General features: G+C 56.0%; 1 protein-coding gene across 3 annotated transcripts in view; it reads right to left on the reverse strand.

Moving 5' to 3' along the window:
* Pax2 (paired box 2) overlaps positions 1-16,119 on the reverse strand; it is a 66,939-nt gene that overhangs the window by 25,059 nt on the left and 25,761 nt on the right. For all 3 annotated transcript variants that reach the window (XM_033761469.1, XM_033761468.1, XM_010626369.3), the window contains 2 exons: positions 15,110-15,195; positions 13,635-13,754 (listed from right to left, as the gene is read on the reverse strand). In XM_033761469.1, the coding sequence (XP_033617360.1) occupies positions 13,635-13,754; positions 15,110-15,195 (206 nt within the window). The remainder of the gene's footprint in view (positions 1-13,634; positions 13,755-15,109; positions 15,196-16,119) is intronic.

Here is a 16,119-nt window from a genome sequence, read left to right on the forward strand (position 1 = left end):
GGAGGGAGGGGTGGGGGAGAAGAGGAAGCTTCTCAATCCTGAGCTTGCCTTTGTTTGCTTCCCCAAAGAAGAAATCCTTCAAAACCCACCCAGCAGGAGGCACTGGCACCCTGGCCGGCAGGCAGCTCTGAGCTGCTACTGCTGAGTTAACTTCCCAGACCGTTCACACGCCGAGCATAACCCAGACTGAGGTTGATAATCTTTGAGCAAAGAAGTCATAAGGGAAGAGGGATGTAGTGACAAATCCAATACCTTCCTGCCTCAAAGGAAAGGTGGGATGGTGTAGATGAAGGTATAATAAATTCACTATCGGGCTCTGGATCACTTTTAGAGGTGATTATCACACAGCTAATCTGTGGGCACTAGAAGAGAAAATGTGATGGCCCAGAGTCTGCAGTAGTTGCCAAGAAGGCGAAGTGGCACAGTGACCCCGGTACCCATGCTCAGATCAGACACTGTACCCAGGAAGACTTCCCCAGCTGCCCCGGTGAGAACCAACTCTCCCTTTTCTCTTTTCAGCATTGACTTTCAAGCCTTGATCGTAGCATTGATCACATTCTGTCTGTGATGACATACACATCTGCTTCTGTGCTAGATTATAAGTTTCTCCAGACCAAGACTTTCTATACCAGGCACTCGATTCGCTCAGCAAGTTAAACTGGATGTATTTCTCCTCCCTGGTACTGGGGATCAAACTCAGGACCTTGCACTTGCCAGGCAGATGGGGAGCCCCTGAGCTACATCCGCAGCCCTAAACTGGATTTTTTAATCAATCTACTGGGGAAATTATTTAGCTGTAGTAAAATGTTGACACATGGCCAAGACTCTCCTTCCCAGCCTTCTGGACTAAAGACAAGTGAAATGGCCAGTGGCCGCTGGGCTCCTTTTTCACTCATTGCAACCAGGAGGGGAGTCTCCATGGGTGGAACATTTACTTTCCTTTATTTTAAAGGAAAATAACTTTTTAAAAGAAGAAATGACTTGGATGACACAGAAGACATCCTTGTGACCTTAATCAGACAAAATTAAGAACCCAAACCAACAAGATGAAATTCAACAAGGATAAATGGAATGCCCTATGTTTAGGTTTACAAAAAAAATCAATTACACAACTATAGAATGGGGTAGACCTGGCCTGATAGCAATTGATGTGAAAAAGATCTCCAGATTTCAGTTGACCACGAACTCAATATGAGCTGGAGTCTGACACGGCTGCTAAAAAATCAAAGGTAATCTTAGGCTCTGTTATGGGTGTAGAGTCTCCAGGCAGGACACTGGCGGTGGTGCTGCTGTGCCTGGCATAGGCTGGACAGTCGCTAGGTCTGGGGTTCATTTAGGAGACTTTAGCCTGCAAGAATGAGTTCAGAGATGGGTAACCAGGACTGTGAGACAACTTCCACAGAGGCTGGAACCACATTCTGTGAGAAGCCCAAATCCACCTGTTCCACTGGAAGCAACAGAGGGAAGGTGTGAGAGAAGGCACTAGGGAGAGAGAGGGGATATCGGATGGAGACATTCAGCACCATCCAGCACTCTGTGCAGAAAATGCTCCGATTTCTATGTGTTCCGAAGAGGACAGAACTGGGGCTCCAGGAGATCATGTAACTAGCTGAAGCCCCAGGGCAGGTGAGAGGTGGAGGTGGAGCCCACACCAAGACTTTGGGACTCCAAGTCCCATGCTTTGCCCTCGGGGTCACACTGACTCAGAATAAAGGCAGAGATGCAGACAGTGGTCACTCTCCCTCCCTGTCCTCCTCCAGGCCAGGGCAGGGGCTTTACTAGCAGAACTGCTGGAGGGGAGCCTTCCACGTGAGCGGCAGGGAGGCTTGGATGACCTCAAGAAACTGAGACTCTCAGGCAGCCCCTGAGTGCCCTCCCTGGGCGAGGTGCCCCCCACCTGGGGACAGCTCCTGCCAATCTCAGCTGCTCCCAGGCTCAAGCTGGTTCCCTCCTGCTCTTCACACCTGTCCTGGACCCTTGCTGAACACATGGCCACGTGGCCCAGCACTCAGTGACAGACGCTGTGTGATGTGAAGGCCTCACACTGACCCACATATCCCCAGGGAGGACAGCTACGTGTTCTCAATATCCTGCCTACTCAGCAAAGTCACAGACTCTCAAGTCCGAAATGTGCCCCAGGACAGAGGATGCTTTCGATGACCACGAGGGCCCTCATCCTTCCTAACTGACCAGCAGGGGAGACAGAGGCTGGGGGAAACCTAGGACCTGAGAAATCATACCAGCACAGTTGCTCTTCTCATTTTGTCTTGTTTGCTTTCGTGTGGGCCTTGTGCATGCTAAGCAAGCGCTCCACCACTGAGCTACAGCCCCACACTTTCTAAAGGTTTATCTTGAGACAAGGTACCCTTGAACTTGTGATCCTCCTGCTGCAGGCTCCTGAGTGCTAGGACGACAGGTGTGCACCACACCTCAGTTAAGGTTCCCAGACTGAACAAGTTAAACTCTTCTCCCTCACAACCTCCAGGTTACCCACTGCCAAGGCAGAGCCAGCCAACTATGTGTCCCGTGTGCGAGGAAATACAGGGTGCTGGATGGGTACAGACCAGGAGAAGGGAGGCGAGGGCCCTGGCAGTGGGAAGGGAAGGCAGCGGAGAGACCCACTTTAGGAAGGGGATGGTGGGCTGGCCAGGGTGGACAGTGTCCTGGGTGACCAATCTCCCTGCTGGCCTGCCCGCAGAGCTGATGGGCAAGGCAGGCTCGCCGTGTCTCTGCCGGGATGCCAGCCTCCTCTGCCCTCCCTGGGCCCTCAGGGAGGGGCGGGGCCTACTGCCTGATGTTGCCCCACTGGTCTCCAGCCAGGGCCAGAACCAGTTGAAGAGCTCTGGAGCTGGGAGGGAAGGGGGCTTTGTTAGCTCAAAGGACACAAGCAAGGCGAAAAATTACATACCAGGCCGCCCTAAGTATGCTTGTTTAGAGAAACTGCTTGCATTTATGAAGTCTTTGGTGCGGAAAGCAGGGTTGCAAATGACTGCATCAGAGCGACAGTAAAGGCCATTAATTTCCTGTTATGTTTTCCTGTGTTGGGGGCTTTATTAATTTAATTTTACACTGTCGAACAACAGCGAGAGCTGACACTGCCACACGGCCTCGGCTGGGGTTTTCTTTCTGTGTGAAGCAAGGCTTTGCCTGACATGCAAATCAACACACGCACCGGAGCCAATGGAGGGGCGCGGGCAGGCTGAGGAGGGCGCGGGGGACACACAGCGAGGCTCTCCGCGCCTGGCCTCTCGGGACTGCTCAGGACACACTCCACAACGGGGATCCCTGCCCGCCCTTCCCTCTCCCTCCACACCCTGCCTCTGCCTGACTCCACTCCTGCTGTCCTTGTCCCAGCTCCTACAGAACTGGGGACATGAAAGTCTCAGGAAGAGGTGAGAGGCTGTCTTGCTTTCTGTCCCCAGCTGAGGCATGACCCAGGGTCACCTCCCCCTCAGGCCTGGGTCTTTGCTGCACTCTTCCTTTGGGTCACTTTTCTCCTCCACGTTCTCCACTGCCCGAAGTCAAGGCCCCACTTGCTTCCATGTCACTGGTGCACACACATGTGCAAGCCCATCTGGAAGGGCACTCACGCCGACCTGCCTACAAGTCCCTTTGATGGCTCCTGTGCCCGGCCTTGCCAGTCACTTATGTCCTCTGAGTTCTCAGGAAGAAAAGTAAAAGATCTCCTTAGGAGATGCCACTAGCTGTCCTCGGTGGCTACAAGGCCCATGTGGCCTGGACCTAGCAGCGAAAGAGCAGCTGCTTCATTCATGGGAGCCATGATGGGATGGGACCCTGGTCCCTTGACTGTCCTGACCGGCCACCCAGCCTGGCTCCTAGGCTCTGGCCCCAGGTGCTCCACACCCCCGGACTCAGTTTACCTCATCCTGAGGGGACAGAGCGGGCGTGGGAGCAAGGAGGAGCCGAGGAAAGAGCAGCTGCTGCAGCCTGCCCTCCAAACAGGCCATTGGTACCAGGCCAAGCCGGGCTGCTGAGGCCCAGGTTGATGTGAGCCTCACAGACTCACATCTGTGCACCCCTCCCTGCCGCTGGCTCCTTGCTCTCCAGTCCAGCTTTCCACACCTCCGTTGCTTGGCAGGCTCTGAGGGCTGCTGGATGGCGTCCAGCTCTCCCAAGAAGCAGAGCATAAACTTATAAACTGCATTTACTTTAATGCAGGTTCCTGGGGCCACTTTCCTCCAGCTTGTCCTCGCTGCTTGTCCACTGTCTGTGTCCATTCTATCACTGTGTGCACCCAGACTTCACACACACACACGCACCAGACCTCAGAGATGAAGTCTCCAGCCAAGGAGAAGGGAAGGGGTAAGAGCCACAGCCTGGGCAGGCCCAGGAGATGCCCGCGGTCTGTCTCCAGTGGCGATGGGCACAAAGGGTGCTTGGAGGCAGGCAGGCAGCCTCAGGGAGGGAGGGGATGCTGGCATTTCAGGTGGATGGCCAGCGGAGGAGCCACCTGGAGGCTGGGCGCAGGCCTCTAAGAAGGAGGGAGAGGTGCGGGCCTGTGCAGGTTGAGGTCTGTGAGGCCTCTCTTGCCGGGGCTGTCAAGGTCAGCAGGCCCGGGTTCACCGGGGGGTCAGGATGGTTTGAATTACTGGCTCTGCTGCTGCTCTGGCTCCGAGGCTCCCACCCTCCCCCACCCCTCCTGGCTTTCCCACTCCCAAGGCGGAGTGGGAGGGTCCCAGAGGGTCCTGAGGCCACCCTGGCCCTGAGGGAGGAAGGGTGGGGGCAGGTCCCTCCCTGGGCTCAACAGGCCCAGGCAGCCAGACCCCTTCCTGTGGCAGGCAGCTGTCCTGGGTCTCCCAAAGCTCCCAGGGCAGCTGCCCGCCCTTCTCCCTGCTACCCACAGCTGGGCTGTAGAGGAGGCACCCTAGACAGCGACAGCGGCAGGGCTGGGGACAGCCCCTCGCCTGGCTCCTCCCCCTGCCCCCACAGCCTGTGCGGAGGGGTGGGGGGAGGGCAGAGCTGAGGCAGCGGATTTCTCGCTTGGTGCCCTTGTTGGGAGGGGAAGGAGACGGTGCCAAGGGAAGACTGGGAGCCAGGACCCCTCTGACAGGATGCGTGCTCCCGCCAGGCGCAGGCAGGGGAGGGGCCGAGAAGCTGGGCCCTGGAGAAAGAGTGTGCCACCCTGTGGGAAAGCTGCCCATGCCCAAAGGAGGGACCCCGCAGCCCGGCTATGACACACCTGCCCATGCTGTCTGGGCTGCTTGGCTATCAAGTCTGACTTTCTGGAACTACAAGGAGAATATATACATCTTTTGTGAGAAACCTGAAAACCCTTCCTCAAACAACCTATTCTGTCCACGACAGCACAAGTGAGCCGGGAAATGCAGATGGCTGATGGCTTGGCTGCTGCCTCTCTATGAATACAGGACAGACAGATATATTTGCCACCCTGTGGCAGTCACACAGACCCATGCCTCCAACTCTTCCCCGACAGAACACACACGTCGCCTGGACAGAGCCATGGTGCAGGTCTCCATTGCCATCAACGTGGCCGCATCTACCTGGTAGAGTGGCCGGTCAGCGGCCAGCAGGCTTGGAGCCAACACCCCGAGTGTGATTAAAACCTGTGGCTCAACTGAGTTGGAAAATCCCCTCGGGTGTGATGGTCTCATCTCCCAGGTACTAGGAAGATACAGCCACACCCACGAACATGGGACCTTCAGCTGGTTTCTTTGACAGCTTAGCAAATGCTGACTTTTGAACCTTAACTTTTTCTTAAACCAGGGGGATGTTAGCCAGGTTCTGAGTATTGGCTGGAAAACAGACACAGACCGAGTTTTGTTAACGCGGTTCAACTCGGGCATTTGCCTTTATGTAGCTTGCTTTCTGGAAATTCCCAGGACCCATCCTGCGGGGCAGGCTGTGATGTGCTGTAGTTACAGAGTGCACCATGGGCGGACTGGGGTCGGTGATAATCCACAGAGCACCCTACCCCCATCTGAGGTTTCACCTCTGTGGTTTTAGTTAGCTGTGGTCAACCACAGTCTGAAATACTAAGTGGGGCATTCCCGAAACAAGCAATTCAAAATGTTGAACTGTGCGCTCTTCTGAGTAGTGTGAGGAGACCCTGAAGTGCCCTGCTGTTCCAGCCCTGTGTGAACCATCACTTGTTCTGTGCTACACTGTTAGCTGCTTATGGTGTCTTGCTCACCACACTAGTGCCACAGCACCAACACAGCGCTATACTTGCACTATGTTATTATTACTTATTGCTGCTCATGTCTTACTGTGACTGATGTATAAATTAAATTTGGTCACACCTATCACATATATCACGTAGAGGAAAAAAGTATCCATCAGGCTGAGGACCACCATGGTTCAAGCACCTCCTGGGGGTCTTGGATCGCAGCCCCGTGGTCAGGGAGGGGTCACTATGCTCTCTGTGGAGGGCGTGAGATGGATGGGTGTGTGTGAGGATTCGGGGTAAACCACATAACTGTGCCCACACACTGGACTCACAGAAAGGAATCAGGCCGACGCTGTCAGTTTGTCCAGAACAGCATGGCCTCGTCATCAGGGCCTTCTGCGCCATCCCTCTCAGAGCATCCTATTCCACTACAACAGCGAGAATTCAGCAAAACTCCCCTGCTCTCCCCGCGCAGGGCGAACTCGGATCCCTCTCTGGTTCCTCCAGGCCCCTGCGTGGGACCAAAGGCCACTAGAAAGTCAGTCTTGGGCTCTGGCCTGTACCTCTAAACACCGGCCCAGGCCCTGCCCTGCACTCGTTCAGGTCGGGCCCGCCTACCACGCAGCCTCTTCCCAAACACCCAGGCTCCTCCTTGCCTCCCTTTCTGCCACCAGCTCTTCTGCTACCCCTCCAAGAAGAGCTGGGAGGAGAGCTTGGTGACCACGGCAGGGCTGCTTTCCATTAATGAGAGGCGCGAGTGAAATCCAGCCAAGGAGGCAGCTTACAAAAGGAGGGGATCTCGGGGCCAGGAGCAGAGCTGCTCAGGTAATTGGTTTATCTATCTGGAAGCAGGGGGAGCAATCTCAGCACAGACAGACTAGCAGTAAAGTCTCTTCCTTAAGGCTATTTCCTTTGTCTTTTCAATTGCTTGCACATCCATGTGAGAGAGGGAGAGAGTGTTAAAGAGAGAGGGAGAGGGAGAAATGTTAATTTGTGAATTAATGGCTTTTCTCAGCGGAATTGTAAATTCAAATGTCACCTCACACGGTGACACCATGGCTGGTCTGCTGAAGAAGCAATGATAAGCTCCCCCACCTCCCTCGGAGCCCCTCCCTCCCCAAAGATAGCTGTGGAGTGGAACATGCTACTTTTAATTTGCAATAACAACACAACAGAGGTATGCAGTAATGACTGCTGCCAGCCAACCTCCTCCCCGCTTCCTGCCCCCCAGGCCAGGTGTCGCTCCACTCCCCCTGCCCCAGGCTTCAGAAACACCACCTTGCCTCACCCTGGCTGCCCCCCCATCGTGGGGGGTTGCGTTTGGAATTGCCAATGCTGCAACCCTCTTCTCCTTCAATAATCAGGGAATTAATGACCCTGAAGTTAAAGTGAGGCTGATACCCAGGCCCTGCCCAGCGTTGGGAAAAAGCCTTCATTGTTTTCAAGCAGGAGGCGGGCAGCAGTGAGGGAGATTCATGGATGGAGATTGAATATGCAATTTTCTTTCACCTTGCCAAGAGCTGCCCCTGGGCTGTGCCTAGCCTAAATTTTTCCTTTTACCATCTCTGCCTTATCCGGCCCTCCCACCTCCCTTCCATTCTTTCCAGAAAATTACCTTCAAAATTGATTTCCACTTTTACAAACAAATATAATGGGAACACAGGAAAAAACTTGGGCCGTGATGAATTAGGGCTGTCAGGTGCTTCCAGGTCTCCTTTGCTTTTGTTTTACTACCCGATCTACTCTTTGTTTTTCCAAGGGCTGGAAAATCTGCCCCCATCTACTGAGTGCCTGACCCGCCAGGCCACGGGGGCCTCAGCCCCAAAGCCCCTCAGCAGCCCATGGCAGGAGTGATCCAGGCCCTGAGACTCTATTAGCCTCTCAAGTTCCCCACGAAAGCCCGGGTCACTGTCTCCTTTCTGCTCTGTCTGTAAGAAGCTACTCTCTGGTCTCTAACCGCCACCCCAAGCTGCTTATTCCCTTGACCCCCACACTGTCTTCCCTCTGGCCCTCATACCTCTTAGAGTCCAGACTAGAAGCAAACCTCCACCTCCTCTAATGTGGGCAGCATCGGTGTGCGCCTTGACTAGAGCACATGAGAGACGGAGAGACAACAAACACTGGGAGATCCCGAAAGACAGGTGGGCAGAACACAGGGGCCAAGCTTCTCTTCAAAGCCTCACACAGCCTGAGCAAAGCGTTCCCAGCCCCAGGGTCCCTGGCTTTGGGCCCAGCCACCCCTGCAGGCAGGCCCAGAGCAGCATAGCCATTTCACCAACAGATGTAGGGTGCTACTGATGGGCCCTTTGGGCCAAACTATATGCATGCCTGTGCCCAGGACCACAGACCCCGGCCATGCTCAGGCCTGGCGCAGTTCTGGTCACTGGAGCCTGTGGATGCACGCACGGTCACATCGCTCTCTCCGAGTGCGTAGGCTACCTAGAAAACTGCACGCCTTCCCAGCACGACAGTCGGCATCCCTTTCACCCAAAGATCTTGGGGGTGCGGAATACAAATGTACTCACATGTGCATAAACCGCAGGGAAAGTCACACACGGGTCCATAAAACAAGCACACATTTTCCAAGGCAAAGAGACAAGCTGGAGTAAGAGCAGAAATGGACAGATGGACAGAGGGACTAATGCTCCTGTATTGGAGAAAGGAGGTCTTCTATTTATTCATATACGTAGACAATACCGGTGGAGGTGGACAGATGACATGTGGCCCAATGGGTAGCCACAGAGCAAATGGACGGTAGAGATGGGCAAAGTCTGTCACAATCACAGGGAGAGGTGAGGCCGGCTGCACTGGTCTCCTAGGGCCAGCTTACCCAGCATCCGGCGAAGGTCACTGCAGTCACAAGCAAGCACCAAGGTGAGGGAGCCTGTGCCCACACAAATGTATTTCTCGACACACAGCTTCGTCCCGCGAGAAACCTAACCTAGCATTGGGCTTCCTCTCCCAGATGCACACTGCGCCAGGTTCCGACATGGAGCTGGCTCGACCCTTGGCCCACAATCTCATGGAATCTTCACCAACCGCGTGGAGAAAGAGTTGTCACCACACCCATTCTACACAGCAGAAGACCAACGATACAGGTTAAGCGATCTCCCAAGGTCACACAGCTGCTGAGCAGGACTCGATCTTCCCGCCACCGAGCCGCTCTGTCCATCCCAGCAGGCTCCTGGGATTGCACCCCAGCCACCACCCTGTACCGCCCGCCTGCCCTCTGCCTGTAGAAAGCAATCTTCCCATCTTGGCAGCCTGCTCTTGCCTCAGTCCAGGGCTCCGAGGCAAGGGCAGGTGCTGCTCATTTCCACAGCTTGTTCCTTTCATTTGCTCCAAGTCCAACCTGAGCGACACTCTGGGGAATTCCAGGGGGAAACTATCTAAGGAAATAAGCTGCTGTAGTTACACAAGCAGAAGGGAGCTAGGAAAGGCAGTGATAGGACTCGGCCGCTTGCAGCCATACGACCTACCCCGCCTACTAATGCACAACTGCACCAGCTTCGCACCACTCAACGGCACAATTCACTGTGCACCTGACTAATGAAATGCAAAATCACAGCCTCTGTGATCCCACACGTCAAGGGCAATAGCAGCACCACCACACACACACAGATCAACACAGATCAACACAGATCAACACACTCTCACCATATGATTTCATTTGGGTTTTGGGCAAGTTAAGTAACTGTGCTTCAACACCCTGCCGGAGGACAGCAGTGCTCTGGGCTCAGCCAAAATCAACAGGGAGAAGGCAAAGGACTTCAGGGGTTTTGCTTATTTCTTTGTGGTGCTGGGGATGGAACCTAGGGCCTCGTGCATGCTAGGCAAGCGCTCTACCACTGAGTGATACCCCCAGCCCAGACTGGTTTTTCAGCTGATTACAAATAGAGAGTACAAGTCTTCTTCTCCAGCCACAGAAGCCAGGGCACGAACATTCAGGGAGCCAGGGTCCTATCTGTGTTCTGGAAAACCAGCCCTAATTTGTGCAGCCAGAATTGTAGCTAAGAGAAGATGCTGTAGGGGAAGGGCGCGGACCGGTGCTCAGCCTGTCTTCTGGACGCTTCAGGGCACGACTTCCTCATCTTCCCCTGGCCTGTCTCCTTCCAGGCACTCCTGCACTCCTGGGAGGAAGGGTGACGTTTCTTGAGTGGCACATTTCTCCAAGGAGAGTTAGGTTTCCTCACTGCCACAGGCCAGGGGATGGAGAGGAATCTCACGCAGCACTCCCCCCAGGTCACGGCGATCGACTCCTTCCAGATACCCCACAGACGTGATCGCTGCAGACTCACACTGCTGACCATATTCGATCACCAATGCCAATAGTGCTCTGGGTATTGTGGCTGCAAACACCAAGGACTGCTGCCCAGAAGGCCTCCACTAACACCAGCGCACCCTGCAGTGACTCCTCGTTAATGCCCACCACCGTGACACTGAGAGCTGAGGACTGGGCCGTGCTGTCCCCAGAGGCAGGAGCTGGGGCAGTTTCCCGGAGTGCCAGTCTTGCCCTCGGGGTCTGACACGTCTACAGAGAGGGTGAGTCGGGTGGGGCACCTGAGGTGCCCCTCCTCAAGGGAGACATCCTGGCCCTGCACCCCGCCCAGGTTCAAGTCCTGGACATGCACCTCCTGACCCACCCCTACGCCAGCAGCCCCGTCAGTTCCCTCTTCCCCCTGCAGGCCTGGCCTGAGCGCTGAAGGACACACCTGAGTGTCCGTGCAGCCTGTGCCCGAGGCTGCCTCCTGTGACCAGCCTGCCAGCTGCTTTGCTACCTTGGCCTGACTGCAGAGTTAGGCTGCATCATCTTGACACATAATTATCTCCCCATTCTTAATCATCTGAGCTGCTCCCTAACGCACACTGGGCCTGGCTGCTTGGAGGCATCCTGAGTGGGGGAGGGGAGGAAGTACCCAAGGTCTGCCTCTGCTCTCCCTTCTGCTCTGTCCCTTACCTCCTGGCTCCCTGGGTCTGGAATGGGGCAGTGCTCAGACAGAGCTGACTCCCTCGCTAGCCTGGCCGCTAGGGCAAGGACAGCTCCATCTGGCCTGGGGTTGGTTGAGAGGAAAGGCCGTCAGGGCAAGAGAAACCCCACAGAGAGCAGGCCTCTGGTCCTTCTAACCACCTGGCTGTGCCCAGAGGTAAAAGGAAACTTCAAGGGCCCCATGAGCTCCTGCAGACCTCAACCGTCCTGCGTGGTCTTCCTGCTGCCACACCGCCACACTGCTGGAGGATGCACTGAGGGCAGACCCAACCCTGCTCTTGTCCCTTCCTGTCCAGATGCCTTCAGGGCTACTCTTGCTTTCAGGGAAAACCAAAAAAACCAAAAGCCAAAGCAAACCAAACCAAAACTTCTACCCTCCGTCCCTGTCCCAGCCCTGGCCTGCTCGCCTGCAACTCTGACCCTCTGCTTAGCCTTGCCTCCGAGACTTCCCTCTTGCCCACACACCCGTCCAAAGCCGGAAGGGCCTCTGGTCACAAGGTCGCCCAGTCAGATAGAATTTCAGGCTGCCATTGTCACTGCCTTTCTGCTCAGCTGTGCAAGGCCCCTCCTCAGAGAGGCTGCCTGGCAGTGACCCCACCCCCAGCTCCAGGGCTGTGGCGAGACCTCAGTCGACAATGGCGTCTGATGGGCCTTTCTGCTCTGTGGGTCGGTGCTCTCCATGCCCCCTCAGACTGTAAGCTCCTTGAGGCCACCAATCATATCTTGCTCTTCTTGGGAAACCCCTTCACTGAACCTTGAAGCTAATGTTCAGGAAGTTTCCCTGAGTTGAACTGACTCAAAACAATGAATGTGAGCAACTACTCCGGGCCACCCAGGCCCTGCCCTGGGTGGTGCTGGCCTCAGGCCTGTGCCCCACCATGCCTGGCCTCCCTTCACAGCCCACCATCAAAGCTCAGGCAGTGGAAGGCAGGCACGGCCCTATATGGGCCACCAGGGGAGAGGATAGAGAGGCTTCTGTGGCCTCCTTGGACGCCTGGCTCTGTCACACTCTAAACAATGCAGGTGGCTGAGGAGAAACCCTTAGGGTTTGAGGCAGCCTCTACCAAAGCTCTCAGAATGCCACAGAACTTGGCAGATCCAGAATATGGGAAGCCCCAGGGAGAGCTTGGACTTAGGGCCTTCACAAAGCCTCTCCCTGCCCGTCAGGGGTTGCCGCCAAAACAACCACAATGAAATTCAGTGAGTGGCAAGAGCCGTGGCGGCCAAATGGGTTTGGATATTTTGGAAGAAGGAGAAATAGAGCCAGACAAGCTGTTTCCCTGTGAAACGAGGCCATTAGGGCTTCTGGAAGGAGGCCAGCCCCAGGTCATCGCTGCCTCCCAGGCCGAGGCCTCTCCAACCTCTATCCCTTGCACTGGAGGCCAAGACGCTCGGGGCTCTTCCCTCCACCTGGGCCCAGGGAATCCAGGGTGTGGCCCAGGGACTGTCAGATTCATCTCTCCTCTCCATCTTTACTGCCTTACAATTCCCCCAACAAGGGCTCATCTATGCTCGGAATTCTTGAAAGAAAAAGGAGCTGCTGCCTGGCCACGATGCAGAGACAACAGGTATGAGCTGGGAGCATGCTGAGCCGGAGGGGTCTAGAACTATACCCTCTTCATGTTCATCTTTGGAGGATGGTGTTTCAGAGGGACACTGTTAAAATAACCCTACATCCTAAAGGACAGGAGGTTACTACTTCCCTGATGGGGACCGTGAGAGAACCGGAGCAGGAAGCAGGTCTCAGGGACTGGTGTCTGTTTGTCGGAATGTGCTGGCCCCTTGTCCTGGCTCCACGCGTCAGAAAAACAGACAAGTCACCAAGGGACCCCGATCCAGAGCGTCTGAGAAACACCTTGTCTGAGCTCGGCCCACCACTGTCCCCTTCTTTTCTCTCGGCCCACCTCCTCCATTCATTCCTATTCCGTTAACCCCTCCCCGCTAACAGCCTGGCCACATCTTGAGGCCTCTAGGGGGAGGAGGAAGCCAGAGTGCTGTCTGCTGTTGCAGAGCAGCGGAGTCAAGAACGGTCTCGGCCCAGCTCCCTGAGCGACTTCAGTGGGAGCGGGGTCCATGTGTTACAGAGAAAGGACGCTGGGTCAGCTGCAGGTGACAGCACCCCTCACCTTCGGACGGGCTGGGGTCGAGCGAGGACAGGAGGCTGGCCTCTCATGCTCAAGTCAGAGACGAGCTGTCCCCAGCCTCCCAGACCTTCTCGAGGTAAATGGCTCGTGCCTCTCCTGGCATCCTGCAGGGGTAGCCGGGGTGAGTGAGGCCCATTGGAAGGTGAGGCCTTCGGGGCTGAGCAGATGGTGAAGCTGGTAGCCCCACCAGCACCTCCCTCCTCTCTCCAGGAGCCAGCAGGGCAGTGGGGGGACCTGGGCTTTGCTGCTAAAACTGATCTCCCAGCAGAGCAGCTGCAAGGCCAGCGGAAACCGGAGCCCTGAGCCCAAGGACAAAGCACGCAAAAGGGGAAGCCAAACCTCTCCCGCCTCCTACCTTCATCACGTTTCCTCTTCTCACCATTGGAGCGAGGGATCCCCAGGATCCCATTGATGGAGTAGGATCCCACTGGGTCATTGGAGGCGCTGGAAACAGGAGGGGAGGCCGTGCTGGGAACTGGATGACAGGAAGGAGGAGACTCCATGAGGACAGCAGTTTTGATTAGAGGCCAAAGCCCCGAGGCTGAAGCAGAGCGAGGGTGAGGAGCCCATGTACTCCCCTCCGGCCTCTGAGGTCTAAGGGGGAGCACAGCGCCACACACCGAGGCCCTTTCCACTCCGTCGAGCCGGCAGTAAGTGGTGACCTGTTAGCCCAGGCCTCCTCCGCACCAGTGCCGACTCCATCAGACCCCGCCCTGCAGACATCTGGAGGGCACGGCTCCTGCAGTCCCAGGAGCTGGCAAAGCAGGTCCATGTTTCTGTCTCCCAGGCAGTCTTTCACAGTTGTGATTTAGAGTCTGGCCCTCTTAAGATCTCTCTGTCTCTCTCTCTGATTCTCTGGGAGACATAGGCCAGTCCTGAGGGATCAGTTCTCTTTCAGGAGTGTCTGGTTGTGAACTCACTAGAAAAGGTCCTAAATTTCCCTCAAGACATGGACGACTGAGCCCATTCACTGTGCGGTGACCAGCTCAAGCACAGCCCTGCCCAACCCTCTGTCCCAGGACACACTGTAACGCAGGCCTGGTAAACAATGGTTCGTGCCAACTCCAGGAGTGCTGGGACCAGCCATTTCTACTTCCTGCTGGTCAAGAGAGAAGAACACTGTTGCTAAGAGGTCCCAGGCCCTTGAACCCCAGGCCTCAACTACAGCCACGGCAGCACTGAGTACCCTTAGGCCAAAGAGCAGTCAGGCTGTGTGAGCCCTGGGCAGACACGTGTTGGCAGGTGTTCTGACAGCCTGGCCATGTCCAGGAGAGAGGCAGAGGCTACAGAGCAGCTGAGGTAGTTAAAGCGATCACGACAGGTGGAGGGAAAAAAAGCCATACAGGAGGGAAGCAAGAGCAGAGGGACAGATTCACAGCCACGTACAGGAGAGCAGAGGAGAGAAAGGGAGAGGCAGAGAGAAAGGAGGAAGAAGAGAGAAAAGCAAGTAAGAGAGTAGACATGAAAGAAAGAGGGACATAGAGGGAGATAGAATCAGACAAGATGATAGGAGGGAAGAAGAGGAAGAGGAGGGAAGAAGAAGAGGAAGAGGAGGAAAAACAAGAGGAGGAGGAGGGAGAAAATGCTACAAGAAAATGTGGGTTTAAAGAGAAAGAGAAGAATATTAAGCAGGGCAGAGGCCAAGCGAGCGGCACAGGGGAGCTGCGCCAACCGACCTCACTCGGAAGACCCACGCCTCTAGGAGTTCGGGGAGCAGATGGACTGGAAACATGGGGCCTGGGCCTTGTGGAGTGGAAGTCCCCGGGCCGGCCTGCATCCCCTGAGCTCCCTGGACAGGGCCAGCCTCCCACCTCCCCCGAGCCTGCTTACCGATGGTATGGCCGGAGGTACTCACTCCCGTGCCCGCCCCGTCTGGTGTTGGGTGGAAAGGCTGCTGAACTTTGGTCCGGATGATCCTGCAACGGCACCACACAGCATCACACATCGCACACGCGTCCCACCAGGCCGCAGCTCTGTCCTCACCCATCGCCCCCCGGGCCTGCCTTCCCTGCTGCCAGGCATAGGCATGAGCTCTGGGCAGAGCTCTCTGCGTGGCGTCCCGTCCTGCCCCGTGTTGCCTGAATTGCAGCTAGGGTTTTGGCAGCAAGGACTGGAAGGCAGGAGCACAGCATCTTCTCTTTTTGGGACATGGAGACTGGTTCTCCATTTTTCCCGCCTCAGCCTTGCAGGTGCGGGGGGTGGGGAGCCACCACTTCTCGGGTCTGGGGATCATTTTGGAGCTGGCTCCTCCAGAGCTGGGGGAGCAGGCGTGCTTTCCCATTCCTGACCCAGGGAGAGCAGGGGAAGGCTGGGCCCAGGAGACACTCTTGTCAGGACTCCCATGCTGCACGTGGTCCCTTTGCCATGGTCAAGCCTTACGCGACCTCCTCCTGCGCTCACTGACTGCTCTGAAACAAGCCAAAGCCATGCCCCATGCATCTGCTGGCTCAATGGCCTTATCAGGGTCACAACTTCTTCAACAGCCTGGCCGAAAAGCTTGGTGCCCGCGGGGCAGGAAGTCAAACCCTACACTGCTCAGCTGGGATGATCCTGCCTTCCAGTGAAGCAGAAAAGCCAGGGCTCAGGGACCTGCAAGGTCTACACAGGGGCCGGGAGCTCCCTCCACCCCAGTCCACGGTCTCCGACAGCTGACCCAAAGGCCCAGCCCACAGGCCTGGAGTGTGGGGGTTGGGAATAGGCCCAAAACAGCCAAGAGGGTAGGGATCAGGCAGTGGGCAGTGTGGCGGGTGAGGAGCTCCCCTTGCAAGGAGAGGGACGGGGCGGGTCACCGAGGAGGGTGCTTGACAGAGCGCCAAGGCACCCAGAGGCGCAGTGTGGAG

This window comes from Fukomys damarensis, unplaced genomic scaffold (genome assembly GCF_012274545.1).
Source record: "Fukomys damarensis isolate Sample0158 unplaced genomic scaffold, DMR_v1.0_HiC HiC_scaffold_8, whole genome shotgun sequence".
NCBI lineage: Eukaryota > Metazoa > Chordata > Mammalia > Rodentia > Bathyergidae > Fukomys > Fukomys damarensis.